This window comes from Microtus pennsylvanicus, chromosome 2 (assembly GCF_037038515.1).
Source record: "Microtus pennsylvanicus isolate mMicPen1 chromosome 2, mMicPen1.hap1, whole genome shotgun sequence".
Taxonomy (NCBI): Eukaryota; Metazoa; Chordata; class Mammalia; order Rodentia; family Cricetidae; genus Microtus; species Microtus pennsylvanicus.
The window spans coordinates 27,959,271-27,983,746 of record NC_134580.1 but is presented as its reverse complement, the minus strand read 5'-3'; the positions used below and the strand labels follow the sequence as shown (position 1 = coordinate 27,983,746).

The window sequence follows — 24,476 nt, the reverse complement described above, 5'->3', positions numbered from 1 at the left end:
ATGGAGAAGGACAACCCGCCACACTTGGTGACTCCCACGTCAGTGAAGGCTATCATCTCAAAGATTGAGGCTGCTCAGCTAATTCGGACTCAGGAGGTAACCCCAGAGATGAGGAAACATCCTTCTATTGGAGTCTGATGTCGAGGCTGGGGACTGATCTCATGTTTACACAAGATTCCAGTCCTTGGGCCTTTGGGGGTCCTGGGATACTTGACAACCTGGACTTGCAGAGATGAGTTCAGAGTGTTTGCATCCTATATTTGACTTCTGTAAGGGTAGGCTGAGACTAACCACTCCTGTAAGGCAGGGCTGTACGGTAATGCCCCTAGATAAGTGGGCAGGAGGACCCTGGACAGCGCCTGCCTAGTGATGGGTGCCAAAAGGGGTGTGTGTGGGGGGGTGGATTTTAAAATTCAGATTCTGTGTTGACAGACTACTAGAATCCCCTAAGCTGTGCCCTGGAAACACTTGGAGTGGTGTCCAAAGGCTCAGGTCACCTTGTATATGAGACTCTGCTGCTGCACTGTCTCGGGCTCCTCCGTCCCCACCAAAGTCAGTACTTGTAAGAAGCGAAATGGGGGTGGTGGACACAAGACAGCCAAGGACACATTCTTGAACTTTTGATCCACAGTGTTTCTTTGGGATTCAGTTTTGGGGGCTTCGTTTTGTTTTTTGCTTTTTTCCCCCTATTGCCTCTGAGTCCTTGTGAAATTCCAGATGTCCCCAGCAAGTTCTGAAATTCTGAAGGTGAGTTCACTATGGGCCTTTAGTGTCACTGAGCTTAAAAATTAAGATGATGAGAGCTGATGTTCTCTTCGTGTTCCGGGCACGGTTCTACATACAATACCGGTTCATGCCTTTCTCCTAAAGCCTGTGACATTAAGTACTATGATGAGCTCTACTGCCAGTGAGAAAACTTGGAATCTAGAGTTTAGCAACTTGTCTGGGACCATGCTGCTAAAACATGGACAGCTGACCCCAGGATCTACCCTCCTAACCTCTGCCATCTGCCCCCCCCCATACAGGATATTTCCACCCAGCTCTCAGACATCCTGGACAATGTCAATTGTGCCATCAATCGTTTCCAGGAAGAACTGGGATATGACTTAAAAGAAAAGGCAAAACCTCACCAACCAGAGCAAAAAGGCAAGAAGAGATTCATCTTGCTGGAAAAAATTGCCTCCTTCTCCAAAGACGCCAAGGCTAAAGAGAAACACCTGTATGAGATCCTCCGTTGGCTGGGGGACTGGGGTGAGTCTATAGGCTTGGCACAGTTCTGAGAGCTAGTATTTCCCCAAGGTGCTGGGCCCTGCTGGCCCAGGCTTTTCTTTTCTCCACCTAAGTCAGCACTTGCGAGGAAGGGAATGGGGGTGGTGGATATGAGACAGCAAAGAACACATTGTAAAACCTCTTCCCCAGTGATGGTTGCCAGTACACACATCACAGCAGGTGACCCCACCCCAGAAGGGCTGCATCAGCTGACATCACAGCAGGTGACCCCCACTCCAGAAGGGCTACATCAGCTCTGACATCACAGCAGGTGACCCCACTCCGGAAGGGCTGCATCAGCTCTGACATCACAGCAGATGACCCCCACCCCAGAAGGGCTGCATCAGCTCTGACATCACAGCAGGTGACTCCCTCCCCAGAAGGGCTGCATCAGTCAAGTATTTTGTTGCTCCAACAAATACCTGAGAGAAAGAAAGGACAAAAGGTTCGATTTGGCTCCTGGAACCTGAGGTGTCAGTGATGGTCTCTTGACCCTATCACTTTAGGCCCCAGGCCAGCCAGAAGCCATGGTGATAGTGGGATTGTGGCAGAGGAGGCTGGTCCACTCACGTAACCAAAAAGCAGAGAACAGGAAGAGGCCAGGGTCAAGACATACCATTTAAAGGCATACCCCCACTTTCTCCAACGTGGTCCTTATCACTCCCCCACAGGAGTCCACCTAGATTGTGAATGTACCAGTGGAATAATTTACTGATTAGGTCAGAACCCTCTGGAATTGCACTCACCCACAGGTGCATCCCTCAATCCAGCCAAGGTGGCCCAGTGGATAAGTACCTGCTGTGCAAAGTTGAGGACCTAAGTTCAGACTCCCAGAAGTGACAGAAAAGCAGAGGGTGGACAGGGAGCAACCGCTAAGAGAGTTAGCCAAAGCCAAAGACTACTGAGGGCCTAGATGTAAATCTGGGACCTTCAAGAGAGTAGACCTAAACCAGAACCCCCGTGGGCCTGGGTGGAGTCTAGGACTTCTGAGGAACTAGGCCTGAGCCAGGACCTCTGCCAGTCTGGGCATGAATCTGGGACCTCCAATGGAGTAGGCAGGAACCAGAGATCTCTGCAGGTCCAGGAGTGAGCCTGGGACATCTTAGGGAGTAACACTGAGCCAGATCCTCTACGAGTCTGGGCACACCCAAGCCTGGGAACTCCAACGGGAGCCAGAGACCTTTGCAGGACCAACTCCAAGCCAGGGACCTCTGCAGGAGTGGATTCAGACCAGGATTTACAGAAACAGGTCAAAGGAGACAACCTAGGCTAGAGCAGGCCTGAGACAGCAAACTCCAAGGGAGTGGAGCAAAGCCTGGGAGCACCTCCATGAACATGGGGTGACTAATGGGGTAACTAGAACCGTGACACTGACTGCACCACGAGGAACAACCATCTGAGCCTTGGATTCACTGGCACCTAGAAGATTAATTAACAGAATCACTGATAGCCCCCCAAACATACCTATTAGAGGAAAAGAAGAGTAGAAAAGGTAAGATCACACACTACACCACAAAGAGCAACACAACACCAGTAAAACCTAAAGACCCAACAATAGCAAGACTTGAACAACCAAATATAGATGAAGCAGAAGAAAATGACCTAAAAAATAACTTCAGGAGAATATTTGAAACTCTTAAAATGGAAATGAGAAATTCCCTCAAAGAAATGGAGGAAAAGACAAACAAAAAATTGGAAGACATCAGCAAATCCCTTAAAGAAAACTATAGTGAGGAGCTGCGGGCAGGCCTGCTTTTCATCCTGCCCAGCTCCTGCCTGGCTCCTGCACAGCTAGGTTTACACCTGAAATAACAACACACAAATTGTATTCATTTAAACACTTCTTGGCCCATTAGCTCTAGCCTCTGACTGGCTAACTCTCACATCTTGATTAACCCATTTCTATTAATGTGTGTAGCACCACGAGGTGGTGGCTTACCAGGAAGATTCTAACCTGCATCCATCTTGGAGAGGAGAGCTATAGCGTCTGCCTCACTGCCTTCTTCCTCCCAGCATTCAGTTCTGTTTACTCCGCCTACCTAATTTTCTGTCCTATCAAAGGGGCAAGGCAGTTTCTTTATTAACCAATGAAAGTAATACATAGACAGATGACCCTCCTCCATCAGAAAACAAAGAAAAAGCAATCAAACATATAAAAGAAACTATTCAAGACTTGAAAACTGAAATAGAGACAATAAAGAAAACACAAGCCGAGGGAATTATAGAAACAGAAATCTTGAGAAAACGATCAGGAACCACAAATACAAACACAAACAGGAACCACAAACACAAGCATAAACAACAGAATACAAGAGATGGAAGAGAGAATCTCAAACGCTGAAGATACAATAGAGGAAATAGACTCTTCGGTCAAAGAAAACATTAAATCTAACAAAATCTTAATGCAAACTATCCAGGAAATATGGGACACAACGAAAAGGCCAAATCTAAGAATAATAGGTATAGAAGAAGGAGAAGTTCAATTCAGAAGCACAGAAAATATATTTAACAAAATCATAGAAGAAAACTTTCCCAACCTAAAGAACGACATGCCTATGAAGATACAAGAAGCTTAAAGAACACTAAATAGACTGGACCCCCCTCCCCCCCAAAAAAGTCCCCTTGCCACATAATAATCAAAACACTAAACATACAGAGTAAGCTAAGAATATTAAGAGCTGCAAAGGAAAAAGGCCAAGTAACATATAAAGGCAGACCTATCAGAATTACACCTGACTTTTCATTGGAGACAATAAAAGCCAGAAGATCATGGTCAAACATTATGCAGACATTAAGAGACCATGGATGCCAGCCCAGACTACCCAGCAAAACTTTCAGTCACCATAGAAGGACAAAACAAGATATTTTATGACAAAACCAGATTTAATCAATACCGAGCAACAAATCCAGCCCTACACAAAATACTAGAAGGAAAACTCCAACCCAAGGAAGTTGGCTACACCAACAAAAACACAGAGAATTGATGGTCTCATAGCAGCAAATCCCAAAGAAGGGAAAAACGCACAAATTAGCCGGGCAGTGGTGGCACACGCCTTTAATCCCAGCACTTGGGAGGCAGAGGCAGGTGGATCTCTGTGAGTTCGAGGCCAGCCTGGTCTACAAGAGCTAGTTCCAGGACAGGAACCAAAAGCTATGGAAAAACCCTGTCTCGAAAATAAAAAAAAAACACAAAATTAACATCTCCAACAATGAAAACTAAATTAACAGGAGATAGCAATCACTGGACATTAATATCACTTAATATAAATAGACTCAACTCACCTATAAAAAGGCACAGGCTAACAGATTGAATACAAAAACAGAATCCATCCCTCTTCTGCATACAAGAAAAACACCTTAACTTCAAAGACAGACATTGTCTCAGAGTAAAGGGCTGGGAAAAAAATATTCCAATCAAATGGACCTAAGAAACAAGCAGGTGTAGCTATCCTAATATCAAACAAAATAAACTTCTAACTAAAATCAATCAAAAGAGACAAAGAAGGACATTTCATATTAGTCACAGGAAAAATCCATCAAGAGGAAATCTCAATACTAAACATGTATGCCCCAAAACAAGGGGACCCTCATATATAAGAGAAACACCACTAAAGCTTAAACCATACATTAAACTCCACACACTAATAGTGGGAACTTCAACACTCCCCTCTCACCACTGGACAGGTCAATCAGACAAAAAATGAACAGAGAAATAAGGGAAGTAATAGATGTTATGACTCAAATGGACTTAACAGACATCTATAGAATATTCTATCCAAACAAAATAGAACATACCTTCTTCTCAGCACCTCATGGAACATTTTCAAAAATTGACCACATACTCAGTAACAAAACAAACCTCGACAAATACAAAAAAATTGGAATAACCCCATGTATCTTATCAGATCACTATGATTTAAAACTAGAAGTCAACAGCAATACTAATTCCAGAAAGCCCACAAACACGTGGAAATTAAATAATGTTCACCTAAATTAGCAATGGGTCAAGGAAGAAATAAAGAGAGAAATTAAAGACTTCTTAAAATTCAATGAAAATGACCACACAACATACCCAAATTTATAGGACACAATGAAAGTAGTATTAAGAGGAAAGCTCAAAGCACTAAATGTCTACATAAAGAAGCTGGAAAAAATCCCACACTAGTGAATTAACAGAACATTTGAAAACTTTAGAACAAAAAGAAGCAAACTGACCAATGAGAACTAGATGGCAGGAAATAGTCAAATTGAGAGCTGAAATCAACAAAATAGAAACAAAGAAAGCAATACAAAAAAATCAACGAGACAGGGGCTGGAGAGATGGCTCAGAGCTTAAGAGCATTGCCTGCTCTTCCAAAGGTCCTGAGTTCAATTCCCAGCAACCACATGGTGGCTCACAACCATCTGTAATGGGGTCTGGTGCCCTCTTCTGGCCTGCAGGCATACACACAGACAGAAATAAATATTTAAAAAAAATTAATGAGACAAAGATTTGGTTCTTCGAGAAAATCAACAAAATAGACAAACCTTTATCCAAACTAACCAAAAGGCAGAGAGAAAATATCCAAATTAATAAAATCAAAAATGAAAAGGGGGACATAATAACAGACACGAAGAAAATACAGAGAATCATCAGGTCATATTTCGAAAACCTGTACTCCACAAAATTGGAAAACTCCCAGCCATCACACTGAGATCAGGAACAAGACAAGGTTGTCCATTCTCTTCATATCTATTCAATATAGTTCTTGAGGTACTAGCTAGAGCAATAAGACACCAAAGGCGATCAAGGGGATACAAATTGAAAAAAAAAGTCAAACTTTCACTATTTGCTGATGATATGATAGTTTATATAAGCGACCCCAAAAATTCTATCAAGGAACTCTACAACTCATAAACACTTTCAGTAATGTAGCAGGATACAAGATTAACTTAAAAAAACAAACAAACTCAGTAGCCCTCCTGTTATAGATGATAAAAGGGCTAAAAAAGAAATCACAGAAACATCACCTTTCATAATAGCCACAAGTAGAATAAAATATCTCAGAGTAACTGTAACCAAACAAGTGGAAGACCTGTATGACAAAAACTTTAAATCTTTGAAGAAAGAAATTGAAGAAGACACCAGAAAGTGGAAAGATCTCCCATGCTCTTGGGTAGGTAGAATTAACATAGTAAAAATGGCAATCTTACCAAAAGCAATCAGCAACAGATTCAATGCAATGCCCATCAAAATCCCAGCAAAATTCTTCAAAGACCTCCAAAGAACGGTACTCAACTTCATATGGAAAAGCAAAAAACCCAGGATAGCCAAAACAGTCCTGTACAATAAAGGAACTTCTGGAGGCATCACAATCCCTGACTTCAAACTCTACTACAGAGCTACAGTACTGAAAACAGCCTGGTACTGGCATAAGAACAGACAGGAGGACCAATGGAACCTAACAGAAGACCCGGATATCAATCCACACATCTTCAAACCCCCAAATTTTGACAAGGAAGCAAAAAATATCAAATGGAAAAAAGAAAGCATATTTAACAAATGGTGCTGGCATAACTGGATATCAACATGTAGAAGAATGAAAATAGACCCATACCTATCACCATGCACAAAACTCAAGTCCAAATGGATCAAAGACCTCAACATAAAGCCAGCCACACTGAACCTTATAGAAGAGAAAGTGGGAAGTACACTTGAACGCATTGGCACAGGAGACCACTTCCTAAATATAACCCCAGCAGCACAGACATTGAAAGAACAATTAATAAATGGGACCTATTGAAACTAAAAAGCTTCTGTAAAGCAAAGGATACAGTCAACAAGACAAAACAACAGCCTACAGAATGGGAAAAGATCTTCACTAATCCCACATCAGAAGTCTGATTTCCAACATATACAAAGAACTCAAGAAATTTGTCATCAAAAGAACAAATAATTCAATAAAAAATGGAGTACAGACCTAAACAGAGAACTCTCAACAGAGGAATCTAAAATGACTAAAAAACACTTAAGGAAATGTTCAACATCCTTAGCCATCAGAGAAATGCAAATCAAAACAACTCTGAGATTCCATCTTACACCTGAAAGAATGGCCAAGATAAAATCACTGATGACAACTTATACTGGAGAGGTTGTGTGGATAAAGTGAACACTTCTGCATTGCTGGTGGGAATGCAAGCTGGTACAGCCCCTTTGGGTGTCGGTGTGGCGATTTCTCAGAAAATTAGAAAACAACCTTCCTCAAAACCCAATAATACCACTTTTGGGTATATATCCAAAGGATGCTCAATTGTGCCACAAAGACATGTGCTCAACTATGCTCATAGCAGCTTTGTTTGTCATAGTCAAAACCTGGAAACAACCTAAATGCCCCTCAACCAAAGAATGAATAAGGAAAATGTGGTAAATTTACACAATGGAGTACTACACAGCAGAAAAAAATAATGATATCTTGAATTTTGCATTCAAATGGATGGAGCTAGAAAACATTATTTTGAGTGAGGTAACCCAGACCAAGAAAGACAATTATCACATGTACTCACTCACAAGTGTTTTTTAAACATAAAGCAAAGAAAACCAGCCCACAAATAATAATTCCAGAGAACTTAGACAACAATGAGGACCCTAAGAGGGACATACGTAGACCTAATCTACATGGGAAGTAGAAAAAGACAAGATCTCCTGAGTAAATTGGGATCATGGGGACCTTAGGAGAGGGTTTAAGGGGAGGGGAGAAAAAGAGAGGGGAGCAGAGAAAATTGTAGAGCTCAATAAAAATAAAAATAATTCAAAAAAAATTTAAAGCAGAGAGTGGCAGTATGTGCCTATACCTCGGCACTGGGAAGTGGAGAAAGGTGGGTGGCAGCCAGCCCAGCAGAAACGGTTGCAGTTCCAGGTTCAGGGAGAGGAGACACCCCATCGTGCCCTCTGGGTGACACACAGACCCACACAGGCAAGCGTGGCTGCCTAGGCTGGATTGTAAGATTCTCCTTCACGCCGGCAGACGAACAGAAGCACAAAGAAAGTTGCTGATTCTACTTCACCCACTTCGTGGTCCAGCGTTAGATTATACAGCAGGCATATCTGGGCGGGCCTCACACCTTGACAACAATCTCTCATGTCTACTGTATTTCTGCACGGCAGGCCCCGGCTCAATCATTTCATAAGCATTACGTCACTCATCTTTGCCCCACCCTTTCGCAGGAAAGGAAACCCAAGCTCAAGGAAGTGACCCACCCAATAGCTAGTGTCCACCCTCAGGTCTGCTGCAACCCTGTGCTGTCGGGCTCCGTGGGGGTCCCCAGAGGGCAGACTGGCTCAGCCTGGCCCCCCGCCCCGTCCAGGTGACAGTCTGACCTATGAGGTGAAGAACCGGGGAAATCTGGAGGAAGAGGAAGCCCTGGACGAATGGATCGAGGTGATGGAGAAAGTACTGCCTCTGTCCCTCATGACCACCAAAGGAGGCATCGAGTCTCTCATCTCTCTTTGCTCCACTCTCATTGAAGAACAAAAGAAAAGGACACAAAGTAGGTTCTGGGAGCCCCTCGGAGGCCCAGGTGGGGATGGGCTGGATGCCGTCTCAGGGGAAGAGGTCTCAGGGGGATCTGCACGGTCTGCCCTTCCTCCATATCACACATGCAGCAGGTAGCAGAGGAGGAAGCTGGGGTGTGTGACCACGCTGGTCACAAAGCTGTTCTGAGCTGCACTGCACAGGTTGATCTCTCAGAGAACCTGGGTTCGATTCCCAGCTGTCTGTAACTCCACTTCCAGGGTGTCTGGTGCCCTCTTCTGGCCTCTACAGGCACTACATGTACATGGTGCACAGACCAAAACACTGATATCTATAAAGTAAAAATAATTTTTAAATATAAGTAAGGAGCCAAGGGATGGTAGCACACATCTTTAATCCCAGCACTCGGGAGTCAGAGGCAGGTGGATCTCTCTGAGTTTGAGGCCAGCCTGGCCTACAGAGCGAGTGCCAGGACAGACTCCAAAGCTACACAAAGAAACCCTGTCTTGTACGGGCGGGGGTGGCGCATGCCTTTAATCCCAGCACTCGGGAGGCAGAGGCAGGTGGATCTCTGTGAGTTCGAAGCCAGCCTGATCTACAGAGCTGTAGTAATATGGAGCGGCGGCTGGGCTGCGTCCCCAATACCCCAGCCACCATTTGTAGTAATATGGGCGGCGGCAGGGTTGCGTCCCCAAATCCCCAGCCGCCTGGCTCGGCTAGCTTATGCCCCAAATAATTACACGGACACTGTATTCTTTTAAACACTGCTCTGGCCCATTTCTAATCATCTGTGTAGCGCCCCTAGGTGCGCTTACCGGGAAGATTCTAGCCTAAGTCCATCCTGGGTCGGAGCTTCATAGCGTGCATCTTCCCTGGAGCAGGTAGCATGGCGTCTCTCTGAAGGCGTCTGCTCCGGAGAGCAGAGCTGCGGAGTCTGACCTCACTTCCTCTTCCTCCCGGCATTCTGTTCTGTTTACTCCTCCCACCTATCTCCTAACCAATGAGAGCCAAGCAGCTTCTTTTATTGCTTAGCCAATGAAATCAACAGATTGATATATGACACTCCCACATCACAGAGCTAGTTCCAGGACAGGCTCCAAAGCTACACAGAAACCCTGTCTCGAAAAACCAAACCAAAACAAAACAAGAAACCCTATCTTGAAAAACAAACAAACAAAAAGATATAGGTAGAAGTGAGGTGCAAATGGGCTTTAAAGTACTCCCTGGCACTCCCTGGAGCTGTGGCCTCATACAGGTTCTGGGGAAAAAGGCCTAAATTTGCAAATTTATAGGCAGAGCTTGAGGAACATCTTTTCCTTCTCCATCCCAGCTGCCAAGCCAGGGTTTGGTAAGCTTTGACCGGAAGTTCCTCTGGAGCCTCCTGATTCTGGATTCTCCTAAGCTGATCAGTCACCAGCCTGACTAAACCTTGGCATTTTACTCCTACCCACACAAGACTGGCCCCAGATGACCTCCTGCATTTTGTAGATCAGAGTCCTGAAGCTCAGAGACTTCAGGAGGGGCCACAGGAAAACTATGACAGAACCCAGTCCCTTGCTTTGGTTAGTCACACTCGAGAGCATGGCCTTTGGAGTGTGATTTCAACTTGAATCCCACTTCTACCAATTTGGGGCTATATAGCTTTGGGATTTTGTTTTTATTTTGTTTTTCAAGACAGGGTTTCTCTATGTAGCCTTAGCTGTCCTGGAAGTAGTTCTGTAGACCAGGCTGCTCTTGAACTCACAGAGATGCACCTGCCTCTGCTTCCCCAGTGCTGGGGTTAAAGGTTTGCGCCACTACTGCCCGGCTGGGCATCTTTATTTTATCTCTATGAATCTGCTTTTTCATATGTAAAATGAAGAGGGCATTATCTACCTCCAGGGTTGGGGAGAGGTGTGCATGGGCTATGAAATGTCTGACACCATGCTTGGAACAGTCCAGGCTTAATAAACAGCAGCTAGCGTTAGCATTTCCCTGAATTCTTTTGGACAAGTTCATTATCATTATCAACTAAGTGACATTGAAGCTGTGTATGGTGGCTCATCCTCTAATGCTAGCACTTGGGATGCAAAGGCAGGAGGATCTCTCTGAGTTCCTGTCCAGCCTGATCTACAGAGTGAGTTCCAGGACAGCCAGGGCTATTTAGAAAAACTCTGTCTCAAAAGAAACAAAATTGAGTGAAGTTGAATGTAGCAGGCGGAAGAAGTGGAAAACAGAGACTATCTGTCCCATTATCTTCACCACGCTGGATCTTGAAGTATAGTTATTTGTATACTTATTTTCTTTCAAGAGTGTAATTTGTGCAGTTTGTGTGTAGGCCAGAGATTAATACTGGGAGTCTTCCTCAGTTATTCCCCACCTTAGTTTTTGAGATAATCTTTCACTGAACCAAGAGCTTTCCAGTGGGCTGCACTGGTTGACCAGAAAGCCCAGGGATTCCCTGTTATAGGAGGCTGCTTGTTTGTTCCTGGCTGTTCAGCCCCAAAATAACCACACAGAAACTGTACTCATTAAATCAATGCTTGGCCTATTAGCTCTAGCTTCTTATTGACTAGCTCTTACATCTCAATTTAACCGATTTCTATTAATCTGTGTATCACCACGTAGCTGTGACCTACCAGCAAGGTTCCAGCTTGTCTGTCCCGAGCGGCAGCTACATGGCTTCTCTTTCACTTTGCCTACTCTCTATATATCTTTTCCAGCCTAGCTATATTCTGTTAAGCCATTGGCCAAAAGCAGCTTCTTTATTAACCAATGGTATACAGAGGGGAATCGCACATTACCTCCCCTTTCCTGTCTAAATGAAAAGGAAGGTTTTAACTTTAACATAGTAAAATTACATATAACAAAACAGGTATCAAGCAAGAATTACAGTTACAACATGTATATCTACTTTATCTTTTATCATAACTAAGGAAACTATAACTATCTGTTCTTCAACTTCATCAAAGACTGCAGGATGATATAATATTACCTAAGTTAACAGGAAGTACATTGTAAGCAACTTTCAAAATTCTAGAAATAACAGAGACATCTCGCTGCCTGGGAAGTCACCCAAAGTTCTTCTGTAACATTGCAGGCACCCATCTTCAGCCTTCAGGCCCATAGTATCCGGCAGACTTTTACATGAAGCAGGAAATTTCAAAGACAGTTCCACCTATACTGGCAGTTTGTCATTCACTTTCTTCTGTATCCTGCATAATGTCTGGTAGACTCTTTCATGAAGCAGGAACTCCGAAGGACCATCTCACCTTCTTTAGGCAAGTTCAGCAGTCATTTTTCTGTGGGTCCTGCACGTCCAGTTCGTACAGCATAACATCAAGAAGTCCAGACAAGAGCAGTTTCTTACCAAAATGGCTAAACAACTCCATAAGAAGCCTCTTCAGTGCCCATCTTCCTCATGAAGTTATTGGTGCTGCCAGGAATAGATATATCTCATTGGCATGAAAAGTCCTAAGTTCTTAAAACATTTTAAATGCCATATTCTGAAGGTCTCTGAAAAATTTAAAGAATACCTATATAACTGAAATCTCTCTATATATATCTAGAAAAATCTAACTAACATGACTACACACTTAACTATTATAGATGATTATACTAACCATCATGATGATTATCTATTAACCTGTATTTCTTAATTGTACATTACATTCTTAAATGAGCTGCCTCAACATAATACCTCAATCAAGAGCAGATATATACATATAACAAGATTGACTTTAAATTTGTATCAGTAAACTAAGATCCATACCAATGCAAAGTATCCATCTCTATATCATATCCCCCTTGAAATGCAAACAAACATTTATAAACAATCATTTAGGAAATTTGGCTGTAGTTCTCTCCAAACTGCTTCTTGCTTTTTGTTGGGTGAAGTAATTTTTGGGGGATGTTTGTGGCAACTTTTCAGGGGGTCTTGGTCCATCAAGCCACATTAGTCTGGAAGGAATCCATAGGTTCTCATCTTCTGTGTTATCAAAAGAAGAACCTCTTTTCCAGAGCAACATATTCTTAGACCCATATTTTGAAGTCAAGACGGCTTGAAGATACATATGTTGGTTTAGCTTAGCAGCCTGTACAATGAAATGCCTCTCTGCACTTAGCTCCTTCACAGTCAAAAAATTCAAAGAAAGCACAATAATATACATAATCCAGACTCTCTGTGTATTTTCCATCTTTGTGTGGCTTATTTTTCTTACTCTATTACTTTTTCTACAGGTTTACTCCGACTCTTTAAAGACTTTGATTTTTTAAATAACCATTTACTTCCTTTTATAAATGTGTATATTTTTTCTCTCCCAAGCCTTGTACATTTATCCAACCCTGTGACCAATTTAGAAGTCTTTTTTAAATCTGAATCTGTCTTTATTGTTGCATCTGTAATTATATTCTGACCAGAAGCACTTCTTTTTTTTTAAGATTTATTTATTTATTATACAACATTCCTTCTGTATATGCTTGCATGCCAGAAGAGGGCACCAGATTTCATTATAGATGGCTGTGAGCCACCATATGGTTGCTGGGAATTGAACTCAGGACCTCTGGAAGAGCAGTCAGTGCTCTTAACCTCTGAGCCATCTTTCCAGCCCCCAGAAGCACTTCTTAAAATGCCGAGCTGGGGCCTGACTAGGACTAAGGTTGCTTTGCCTTTTGGCTCCACCAAGTCCAACATGGTGGAGGTCTGTTCACTGCCTCTGAGACTGCCAGGTGTGAGCCACACTCACCACCTCAACTCTGGTAACCAGTTGGCCTGTACTGCCACCAAATAACTTGCAGCATGCTGCCCACAAACCCCATTCGAGTGCTCTGCCTCCTGGGAAGCACAGCCCATGAAGCTGCCACTTCGGAACCATGCTTTTCTTTTCTTCTGCTGAATCAGGATGAACTCTCTTAAATGAGCTGCGGGAAAAAAATGCAACTAAACAACTTCTTCTTCTTCTTCCTCTTCCTCTTCTTCTTCTTCCTCCTCCTCCTTCTCCTCCTTCTCCTCCTCCTCCTCCTCCTCCTCCTCTTCTTCTTCTTCTTTTTTCTTTTTGTGTCTAGAGTTCCTTTCCAATCCTTCTCAGGTTGTATGTGGATTTAGCTAGCACATGTTGGAGTGCCAATTTGTTGTAGAAGACCACTTGTTTGTTCCCAGCTGCTCAGCCCCAAAATAACCACACAAAAATTTTATTAATTAAATCAATGCTTGGCCTGTTAGCTCTAGCTTCTTATTGGCTAGCTCTTACATCTTAATTTAACCCATTTCTGTTCATCTGTGTATCACCACGTGACTGTGGCTTACCAGCAAGGTTCCATCCAGCGTCTGTCTCTGGCAGGGTTTTATGGCTTCTTTTTACTCTGCCTTCTTTCTCCCAGAATTCAGTTTAGTTTTCTCCTGCCTAGCTCTGTTCTGCCCTACTATAGACCCAAAGCAGTTTCTTTATTAATCAGTGGTAATCACAGCATACAGAGGGGGAATCCCATATCAATTCCTGTCTCTGCCTCTCTAGTAAGGGGGTGATGGATGTGTCTAGCATGTGTTGCTTTTTATGTTGGTGCTGGGGATCTAAACTTAGGCTCTTGTGTTTATATAGTAAGTTTTCACCAACTGACCATCTCTTCAGCCTTAAAGGGCAAAAGCTGTATCTTTTTTGTTTTGTATTGTATTGTATTGTATTGGTTTTTTTTTTTGAGACAAGATTTATCTGTGTAGCCCTGCTGTCCTGGAACTCTCTCTGTAGACCAGGCTGGCCTCAGACTCACAGAGATTATCCTGTCTCTGCCTCCCGAGTGCTGGATTTAGAGGCATCCACCAACAACCAGCATCTTTTTTTTTCTCATGGGGATTATTTATTAAGCATTTACTTAATACTTTACTTGGCCTCAAATGTGTGTACTCTAAGCATTAGAATCTATGGTTGTTCCCATTTTTCCAGCGAGGAAACTGAGGCACTAAGGAGGCAGGAAATGTACCCGAAGCAAATGGCACAGAATCGATTTGGATCCAAGTGACTTGGTCTCTGAATCCTGACTCCCAGGCTCATATGGCTTGTCTGAATGCTAGCAAGATGCTCGGTTGAGCTCAGCATCTCTAAGCACCACATGTGGTCTTGCCTCTCATCCAAAGTCAGCCCCTGTCTTCTTGCCAGTGGTGCTTGAGAAGATGCTCCAAGATGGTCATTGCACCAGCCCTATACACAGTAACTACGAAGATGTATGATCATGACCAGCCCTGGAGCAGAGATCTATCACTGGGGTTGCACACAGCAAACAATCTGTGCTTGCTGTATCTTCTTGGGATGAAGGTCCAATGTGATTTCCCCATATAGGCAGAGACGGTTATTCAACAGTAACCTGTGAGTGGTCGTAACAGACGGTCTGTATGCAGAGTTCAGAGGTAACATGAGACGGACAGGAGACTTCTGAGTGGGGCTGAGAGGAAAGGGGCAAGATTAGAAAAGCAACTCCTTATGAGGGGTAGGTTGAACTGAGTGGCGCCTGGCAAGTCGTCCAGGCCTTTCTGGCTCTGCAGGCACTGTGCAGCTGGTAGGCCTAAAGCTAGGCCTGAGGCAATCTCAGGCCCTCAGGGTGTCTCCTCACAACATCCTTCTGGCTCCCACAGTCAGCTCCTTATTCTTGTCTGTCCCAAAGAGGGGTGGGTAAGAATTCTGGCTGGGCAGGGTCTAGAGAGTCAGTATACTTCTTTCCTGGTGGGCTTGCTGCCCCGTTATGGGAGCCTGCTACCTTTTACCTCTCTATCTTCCAGTGTCCAAACATAACTTCTGGCAGAACTGGCGGGAGAAAAACCCACAAAATTCCTCACACCTCCCTGAGCCGCTGAGCCCAGAGCAGATGCTCCAAGACAAGAACACTACCTGCACAGAGGTCTCAGAGGTGAAGTCCATGCTGCAGGAGCTCCTTGACTCCGCCATGTTCAACAAAGGGGAGGTCAAGGCCATCCGGTACATGTCTACTGTGCTGGAGAACCTCAGCAAGGCCTTGATCCTGCAGCACAAGGAGAACAAGAGTCTGGAGATAAAATACAAACACCTGCAGGGGGAGATGACCAAAGAGCTCAGCAGCCAGAGGCTGTGCTTCCAAAAATCCATCCGAGTCCTGGAAAGCAAAAGGGATGTCCTGCTAAAGCAGGTAGAGGTTCTGGGGGGTAAATACCAGGACCTCCTCATGATCAAGCATACCCTGGAATTCCAGCTGAAGACGGTTCAGTCTGCTGCTGCTCTAGAAGAACCCGTGGAGGTTTTCGTTGATGCCCCAGAACCCCCGGAGAAGGAGACCCTTCCAGAGAAAGGTGTAGCCCTGGAAAAAGCCCACCAGAAGCTCGAGGAGGAGAAACAGCTGTTTTTCCCCTTTTCCCCACGCCGCCTGGCCAAGGCCTGGGATAGCAGCACCGCACCTGCACAACCGCTACTCTCCGCCGCCGTCGCAGATTCAAGGAGCAAGGATGTGTTCACTGCCCACACCGAACACCTCGAACCTGTACTGCTGCACTCAGAGTCCCCCAAGTTCACTACACGATGGGAAAAACTGGTTGAAGAGGCCCCAGAACGTGAAGGCAAAGACCAGGAGGACCGCTTCCAAGAGATGGATGAAGTCCAAAACAAGTCCTATCCGGGGAAGTGTCTGTCCCCAGGGAGCTCCAGGAGGACGGTTTTGGAGAGCCACATGGAGCACTGGGAGGAAGAACTCAGCTGGGAGACGAGGAGGCAGCAGTGGCTGCAGGAAGAGGAGATGTGGCTCCAGCGGCAGAAGAAGTGGGCCCTGCTGGAGCAGGAGCACCAGGAAAAGGTTCGGCAGTGGGAGGCAGAGGCAGCTGCCAGGCAGCAATGGCAGAGACTCATCCAGCCGGAAGAGGAGCCAGGGAGCCCCAGGAAGTCCTCCGGGGAGCAGAGGAAGGGCAGTTCCGAGAAGCTGATCTTCACGACCACCAACCGATGGAGGAACCTGGAGAAGTCAGAACCATCATCAGCACCTCCCCCGAGCAGGGCACAGTCTGCTCGCCAGAGCAGGAGGTCCCATTTACCCATGTCTGCACACACCCAGCAGCCTGGCCAGGGAAACCAGAGGACCCTGAACTCGGCTGAGTTGATGCAAACATCATGGACCCGCCAGGTTTCTAATAAACCCAAGAAATGCGCTTCTTTTCCCATTACTGGCACGTCCATCCGAAGGGTGAGCCGCTCCTCTTTGCAGAAAGCCCCAGTAACCTCTAAGGACAAGGTGTATCACCTAAACATGGAGGGCCAGTTGAAGAACCTGCAGATCCTGGGTAGCTCGGAATCAGAGCTGCTACTGCCACAGTACCTGCGCAGCAAGGCCCTGGAGGTCACCGCTGTCGCCATGGAGCTGAGTGTCCTCAGGCTGCAGTGCCTGTGCAGGAAGTACATCCACTACAGACGCTTCCAGAGCCTCCGGTAGGTGCCCAGCAGACAGCCGGCACCCACCTGGCACCCACGCGTACCCACTGCAAAACAGGGTAGGGCCAATGGGCAGGAAAGCCATGGGGGGACTCCCCCCAGGTCTCCTAGCAAAGGGGACTAACAAAGACTGTTTAGTAGCAGGCCTAGGGCAACACTCGAAGGTGTAGGAGCATCTCTGTGTTGTTTTCCTGATAGTGGACTTTCCCTCCAAACCCACTCTTGCCGTCTCCAACTCCTAGCTTCCTGTCCCGCACTCAATACCGTTTGCTTGACTTTTCCCTTCCAGCCCCGGGTTCCTCCCCTCACGCCACCTCCCACCGCCCTGCTCCTTCTCACATACCCATTCCTCTTTCCCCCTCAAGAATTAACGAAGTGGAGGCCTCTCTCTAGTCAGCCGGCTTGAAGGAAAGAGGAAACCCCTCCACCAGCTAAGTCACTTCTCTGTCTTCCCAGACAAGAAGTAATCAAACATATAGGAGCCATTCGACAAATGAGGGTCACCTATAAGGCCCAGAACCTCTACATCTTCCTGGAAAACATTGACCGCCAGCAAAACCTCAGGCTGCAGGCCTGGATAGACAAGCAGAAGGACCTGGAGGAGAAACACCAGGAGTGTTTGCAAACCATGGCCACCATGTTCCCTAAGGTGGGCCTCCTGTCCTGCCACCTAGCCAGTGAGGGGGTGCAGTGTGGGGGCCTGTGGGGTGATGGGAAAGGAGAGGGCGTGTGAGAGCCTCTGGGCCGAGTACGAGGGGAAGCTGCTGTGGACTATATAAATACAGGGAGCTGTGTGAGAAGGGGGACCTGAGGCCTGCAGTCCCCCTCAGAACTGGGGTTTTCCCTGTTCCCTTCAGCTCTGGTTGCCATGCATGCCTTGCCTTCCTTGTTGGCTCTTCCACTCAGGTCAGTAGGCCTTCATGACACACACCTTTTTAGCCACCCTGCAGGCCTTGAGGACGTCTTTGCCTGGAATCTGCCCTACTTTCTAGTCGATAGGCTAGCGCCTTCCTATGCAGCCCAAGCAGGCTCCGTCCTCCCCTACTTTGCAGTACCACTCTGTATCTTTTTGGTTTGGATGCTGCTTAGAGCCCCAAATCATCCTGAGAGAGATTTTCCTTCTCTCGCTGGCAGAATCTCTCTGTCTTCACTGTTTCGCAGTTTCACTGTGCACCTGGTATGGGCCTGTTTTTGGTGACTTTATTGAGCATTTAGTCCACCACTTCAATTTAGAAACTTAAATCCTTTGGTTCTAGCACATTTTCTTAAACTATACAGTAGTTCGGGTGGGATCTGCTGGCCACGGGGAGGCCGGCACAGCTAACCTGTGGCCCTCGTGCCCCCGGCAGAGCTAGCAATGTGGAGGCTCAACACAAATCATCATGCTAATTAAAACATTTAGAGGGCCTCTTTATGTGCGTGTGTGCGTGTGTGTGTGTGTGTGTGCGTGCGTGTGTGTGTGTGCGTGTGTGTGTGTGTGCGTGTGTGTGTGCGTGTGTGTGTGTGCGTGTGTGTGTGTGTGTGTGCGTGCGTGTGTGTGTGCGTGCGTGTGTGTGCGTGTGTGTGTGCGTGTGCATGCGTGCGCGCGTGGTTCTAGAGTGTGACTTTGTCATGTCACAATGTCATAAGGCTGGACATGCCTATCTGGTTTTTCATTTCTCCAGGGGCTTTGTGATAAAAATTGTTAACGTGTTTGTGGGTTTATTTACGCTGAGTTTTATTGTGTATGTTTAGGGAAGAGTAGTCCATAGGATGAAATAAGATGCCTGTTGTAAAACGGTTACTGTAGTAAAATGAATGAACATATCCACTGAAGCAAGACAGATACAGAGAATTGTGGGCACATGGGAATCCAATGCGACTAACATTGTGTCCATTCCGGCTGTAAACCTGACCAAAACTCCAGGTGCAGCCATAGAGGCTCTGGCCTGCTTTATCACATTACAGTCCCGCTGAGGCCCTGCTGGAGCTGACCTATCACCTCACTTACCCCAAAGGGGTGGGGTCTGAGCAACCCTTGGAGATGTGATTTGGGAGTCACCAGAATAGTGCTCATGGCTCATGCTAGTACTTAATTGAAACTTTCCCTTGAGAAGCTTGCGTGCTTCCTGGGCCTCTCATTCTTTCCCAGAGTACCGATTTTTCTCTTAACTCCCATGCTTAAAATCTACATTTAAAATGTCTTTTGATAAACTCACTCTCTGAGAAGCCATATTCATGATTGGGTATGTTTTTCTTCTTTTCTTGAATCTCTTTCTTTCTTTTCTTTTCTCTTCTTTTTTTTCTTTCCTTTTTTAAAGCAAGGCTTCTCTGTCCTGGAACTCACTTTGTAGACCAGATTGGCCTTGAACTCAGAGATCTGCCTGCCTCTGCTTCCCAAGTGCTGGCATTTTTAAAGAAAATTCCAACCCTGCTCATATTGGCTAGTCCTGAAATTCCTGTTTGTGAAGAAGGCAGGAATCCTGCATTTGCCTAAACCAAAATCCCTTAAAAATGCAGGTAACTCTTTTTTTAAAAAAGATTTATTTATTTATTGTGTATACAACATTCTGCCTCCATGTTTGCCCACATGCCAGAGGAGGGCACCAGATCTCAGTACAGATAGTTGTCAACCACCCTGTGGTTGCTGGGAATTGAACTCAGGACCTCTGGAAGAGCAGACAGTGCTCTTAACCTCTGAGCCATCTCTCCAGCTCCCTGTAGGTAACTCTTCTGCAGGCTGCTGGGGAAGACAGAGCGGAGTTATGCGTCTGTCCCCTCACAAGGACCATATCATCTCACTTAATGACCTATCTTTTCCTCTGTGGCAAAAGTAACTATAATCTATCCAGTTGGCAAAAATCCTGAATATGATCCCCTGTTATTAACTATAGCCTCGTGCTATATTTAACATCTTTTGTTACTGGAATTTTTAGGGTACAGGCCAGGTCTCTGGCAGCGCTGACAAGCTGGGCTTGATCACCCTTCCTTGAGATGCTAATTAAAGAGAAAGTAACAGAGAAAAGCAGAGAGAGGTTTATTGTTGTGACCACACTGGGGGAAGGATCAGAGAAAGGGTCTCTTGCTGGTCTGGCTGGGGCACTGTCGTGGGCTCTAGGTTTAAACAGAGCCCAGAGGTCTGCAGAACTAAATACCCAGTTCTGATCAAGATGCCACCCCATCCCAGACCATCTTGCTCTATCCGTCAGCCCTGAAGTCTCCTCCTGGGGAACCCCAGGGCTTTAGATCTCCCCTGCCCCTTGCATGAGGTTCCTGGGGAATTCTAACTCCTTGGGGACCGTTTCTTCAAGAACCGGGTAAAACATCTTACAATTGCAGCCGGAGTTATTCATTCATGCTTTCTACTCCGTCCTTCGGTCTACCTCCCCACTTCCTGGTCCACACCCCAACTTTGATAACTACTGTTTTATTTTTTACCTCGATATATTTGATATGTTTTCTTTTGGATCCCACATAGACCGTCTTTCTGTGTCTGCTTATTTCACTCAGCACACAGCACACTGGGGTAAACCATGGGAGTTTCCTTTCTTCTCTTTTGTCCATTGCCCAGATTCTTTACAACAAAGGAGGAAGTAGGAACTGCCCCAGCAAATAAGAATGAAGGAAACTATCATGTGCTGAGGACCTGGGTTTCTAGTCAAAGGGCCTTAGCCGCCCCTCAACCCAGAGCCCAGCAGGGTCAGTGGCAATCAGGCAAGACTTCCTCCCATCCTAGAGAGGCCTCCTTTCCCATCTTCCTGATGCGTTCTGCTGGCTTCTCTAGCTCCAGCAAGAGTGGAACATCCACCTGAACGTCCCTGTGGCCAACTCTGCCAAGCCAGGGAAAAGCAAGTCACCTCCAGTCTTACTCCAGAGAGTCCGGTCCAGTGGTGCCACCAACAAGCAACCTCCTCCACCCAAGCAGCACCGGGAATCTGTGCCCCTGCGGATAGCTGGGTAGGTGTTGGCAGGCTGGGATGAGAAGGGGGAGGGAGCAGGGGCAGCCCGGAGAGGTAGCAACAAGTGAGGACAAACGTCAGCAGCTTCAAGGCCTGTCTGCTCAGCTGCCCTGACCAGCTCTGGGTTCAGATCCAGAGACAGAATGTGTGGTTTTGTGGGGACAGCCTGACTAATTCTGAAAAATACAGGGGGAAAACCTCTATTTCTACTCTGGGCACGTTGACCCAGTATCTACCATTGGTCTGTCTATGTAAATAAGCCTAATTCTTCCCACCGTGTGGCCTCCAAAGGCCACGCTGAGCCTCTGAACAGCCAAGATGCCTCCCGTGACCTCCTACCCCAATGGGACCTGTTCAGAGCTTCAGCCCCAGGGCGTGTGCCTGGAAGTGGAGCCTCAGGAACTAAGACGTAGATCCTACGTTGGGGAGGTAAGGGTGACACAGAGGCCTTGGACCTTGTGGCTCCTCAGCCTATCCCCGTGTCTCTTCGTCTCTCCTGATACTGTCTGTGCGCTCCCATTCCTAGCCAACAAGGGAACCAGATGGAAGCCGTATGGAAGATGGATGTGTCCTCTTCAAGTCACCCAATAGAAAAGAAGACCCCCGCAAGCCTGCCCTGGGAGCAGCTAGGGGGTTACCCAGATATCCCTAGGCTATTGGTGGTAGATGAGCATCCCCCCTACCACAGAAGCTCGATGGCCTTCAAGACTCGGTAAGGAGCTAGGGTGGGTTGTGTAACTTGGATTCAAGGAGACCTGTCCATCAAGGAGGCTCTGCTCTACCCAACAGCTCAGGGCCTCTCTTTGTGAACACTAGTCCTGGATTCAGTTATTGTACCACACCAGAAAAGAAACCTTTTTCCACCTCACCCATTTGCTGGCTAGCAGCGTGGGTCCTAAGGCAGCGCTGCTTCTGCCTCTCACAGGACTTTCCGTGGGACCTAGGTTGCTGTGCGAGTTTTACCTTCTCACGTGTTCCCAGTTTCACGTGGCTTTCTCAGGTGCCCTAGCTTGCCTTTGTTCTAGAGAAACAGGTGGAAGGACAAAGAGACTGAGAGAAAACAAGAATTGTGTGATAGACCTCAGACGTGGGCCTGAGCCCATCTTTGGGGTTTTCATTTCCTGACCGCCTCAAAGAACTGTCACTGGGGAAAGCAGCTGAAACCAGGAGTGGGGACACATACCTGTACCCCAGCACTCAGAAGGCCGAGACAGGAGGATCTCCAGGTTAAGGCTAGCCCAGGACAGCAGCAGAGGGGACAGCAGAAGGATTCAGGACTCAGTGGGCTAGCAGAAGGCTTTTCTGGTTAGAGCAAGATATCTCCTTTCTCTCTTGGCTTGAAGAGATCATCACTCAAGGCTCTTTCAAGGGACCCTTTTCAGATTTATCTCATCTGCTGCTAGTGGGCCTGACACCACCCCAAGAAAGCTCTGTGACAAAGAGAAGCCATTGGGAGATCCTGCTCAGTGACGCCCTCCTCTGGCGGTATCCCCCACTGCAGGCTCCTTTCGTGTCTTTGCCCAGTCTCTGGGGGCACTTGAGGGCCACCCCTTTGTTCTTTCCATACATAAATGCCTGGATAAACATCCAGTGTACATACTACACTGGACCCTAGGCATTTGGGGCATTAGGATCCTTCTGAGAATGAGGAGGAGATAGTGGCCGGAGTGATGACTTAGTCTGGAATGGCCCTGAGCTTAGATTCCCAGCGCCTACATAAAACGCTAGCACGGCAGCACTCGTCAAATAGATGAGCTCCAGGTCCAGCGAGAGACCAGGCCTCACAATGCAGAGAGCACCTGAAGGCACCCAGTGTGGCCCTCTGGCCTCCCCATGTGCTCACACACGTAACATCCATCCATCCACACACCTACATGAGCGTGTACCCCTCTACACACCCTGAGAAAGAGGTTGATGGGGAGCGTGCCGTGAACAGCACCCAAGAGCAGCTTCCTTTCCTGCCTTTTTCTTTCATCTTTTGCTCACACTCTGTGGTAGAATGCAAAATTCTAAGATCCCTTTCATGTCTCAGGCAGAGCAGTTCCACCCACCCCTGAGCCTCCACTGGGATCTCAGCCGCAGGCTGAAGCTCTTATCAAAATATTGTTCCCAGCTCAGACAGCTTTCTCTCTTTGTGAGAGAATTTAGGTGAATGCAATTTTCTTCCCTTTCTACAACTCTCCAGGAGTGTATTCGACTTACCACAGTCCCAGCACAGAGGCAGGGGGCCCTGCTTCTAAGTGCATTTGCGGCCCAGGCTGGATCACCTCCCTGTGTCTTTTTATGAGATTCCTGTGTTGTGCCAAGATGCCAAGATGGTGTCCTTTAAAACCTTGCAGGCCCACCTCGCTGAGGTCTCTGCTTTGTCTGACTAGGAGGGCTCCTGGGCTCTCTGACTGGCAGGATAAGGGTAGCTGTATCTGTACACAATAGCACCTTCTGCGGAGTCCTACCCTCCCTCAAGAAGAGCCACCCTGCACAGGGTGTGCCGCCCTGGTGCACAGCCAGCAGTCTCGGAGCACAAACTTAGAGGGCTTAGAACCTGGTACCTGAGAAAGAGATTAGATCCGATGGGGTGATAAAAAATAACAAATAAGATTGGAAGGAGGGGAGAGGAAATGCCCAGTGAAGCAAGGCAAGATGTAGACTCGAAAGAGGAGAGGCCGAACCACTAAGATTTGGCAAAAGTGTCATGCTCGGTGGTTCTACAAGTCAAGTCAGCCCGCTCTGGATCTGACCCCACGCTTTGAGTGGGCCACATGGGCCTTTTCTCAGTGGCTCCCCAACCCGTAACCATGTCAGCTCTTTCAGTGCCTCAGTGATTCAAAGAAAGGAATGCCGGGAACCCTCAGAGGAGCCAGCTGAGCTTGTCCGAAAAATGTCCAGTCAGTCGCTCCCTGGGCCCCTACAAAGCCAGAAGGATGGGGCAGCTCCAGCTTCCACTCCAGCTTCTACTAGTGAGTCTCCAACTTCTACTGGGCTACTAAAGACCTAACAGGGACTTGTTCCAAATGCAGGTCCCCAGCTGGGGCTTTGAAACCCACGTCAGGGGCTGTGAAGTTGTCCCAGAACTTTGAGAAACGCTATTTTCTTTCTTTAGTCCCCAGACTGTTCATTTTTAATAAAATAGAGTTTGGTTTGAAGTCTTCTGTCTCATGGCCGAAAGGCACTCCCCACAACTCATCTTTGGAACTAGGCCCAAGGCATCTGGCCATAAGCCAGGCATCAGTCAGAGGTTGCCTGAGTGGAGTGACTGACTCTGGGAGCCAACAAGCCAGAAGGCTGTTATCAGTGCCCGACACACAGCTTAGGAATTCTATTCAATCAAACACAAATAGGTC

At 46.5% G+C, this 24,476-nt stretch overlaps 1 protein-coding gene across 1 annotated transcript; it reads left to right on the top strand.

Moving 5' to 3' along the window:
- Positions 1-24,222, top strand: Fam186b (family with sequence similarity 186 member B). Its single transcript, XM_075963559.1, has 8 exons — positions 1-96; positions 1,026-1,251; positions 8,614-8,796; positions 15,529-17,194; positions 17,654-17,846; positions 20,961-21,133; positions 21,662-21,847; positions 23,938-24,222. Exons 1-8 carry the CDS (start codon positions 1-3, stop codon positions 24,128-24,130), a joined length of 2,916 nt encoding a protein of 971 aa, XP_075819674.1. The 3' UTR covers positions 24,131-24,222.
- Positions 24,223-24,476: the final 254 nt, after the last annotated feature.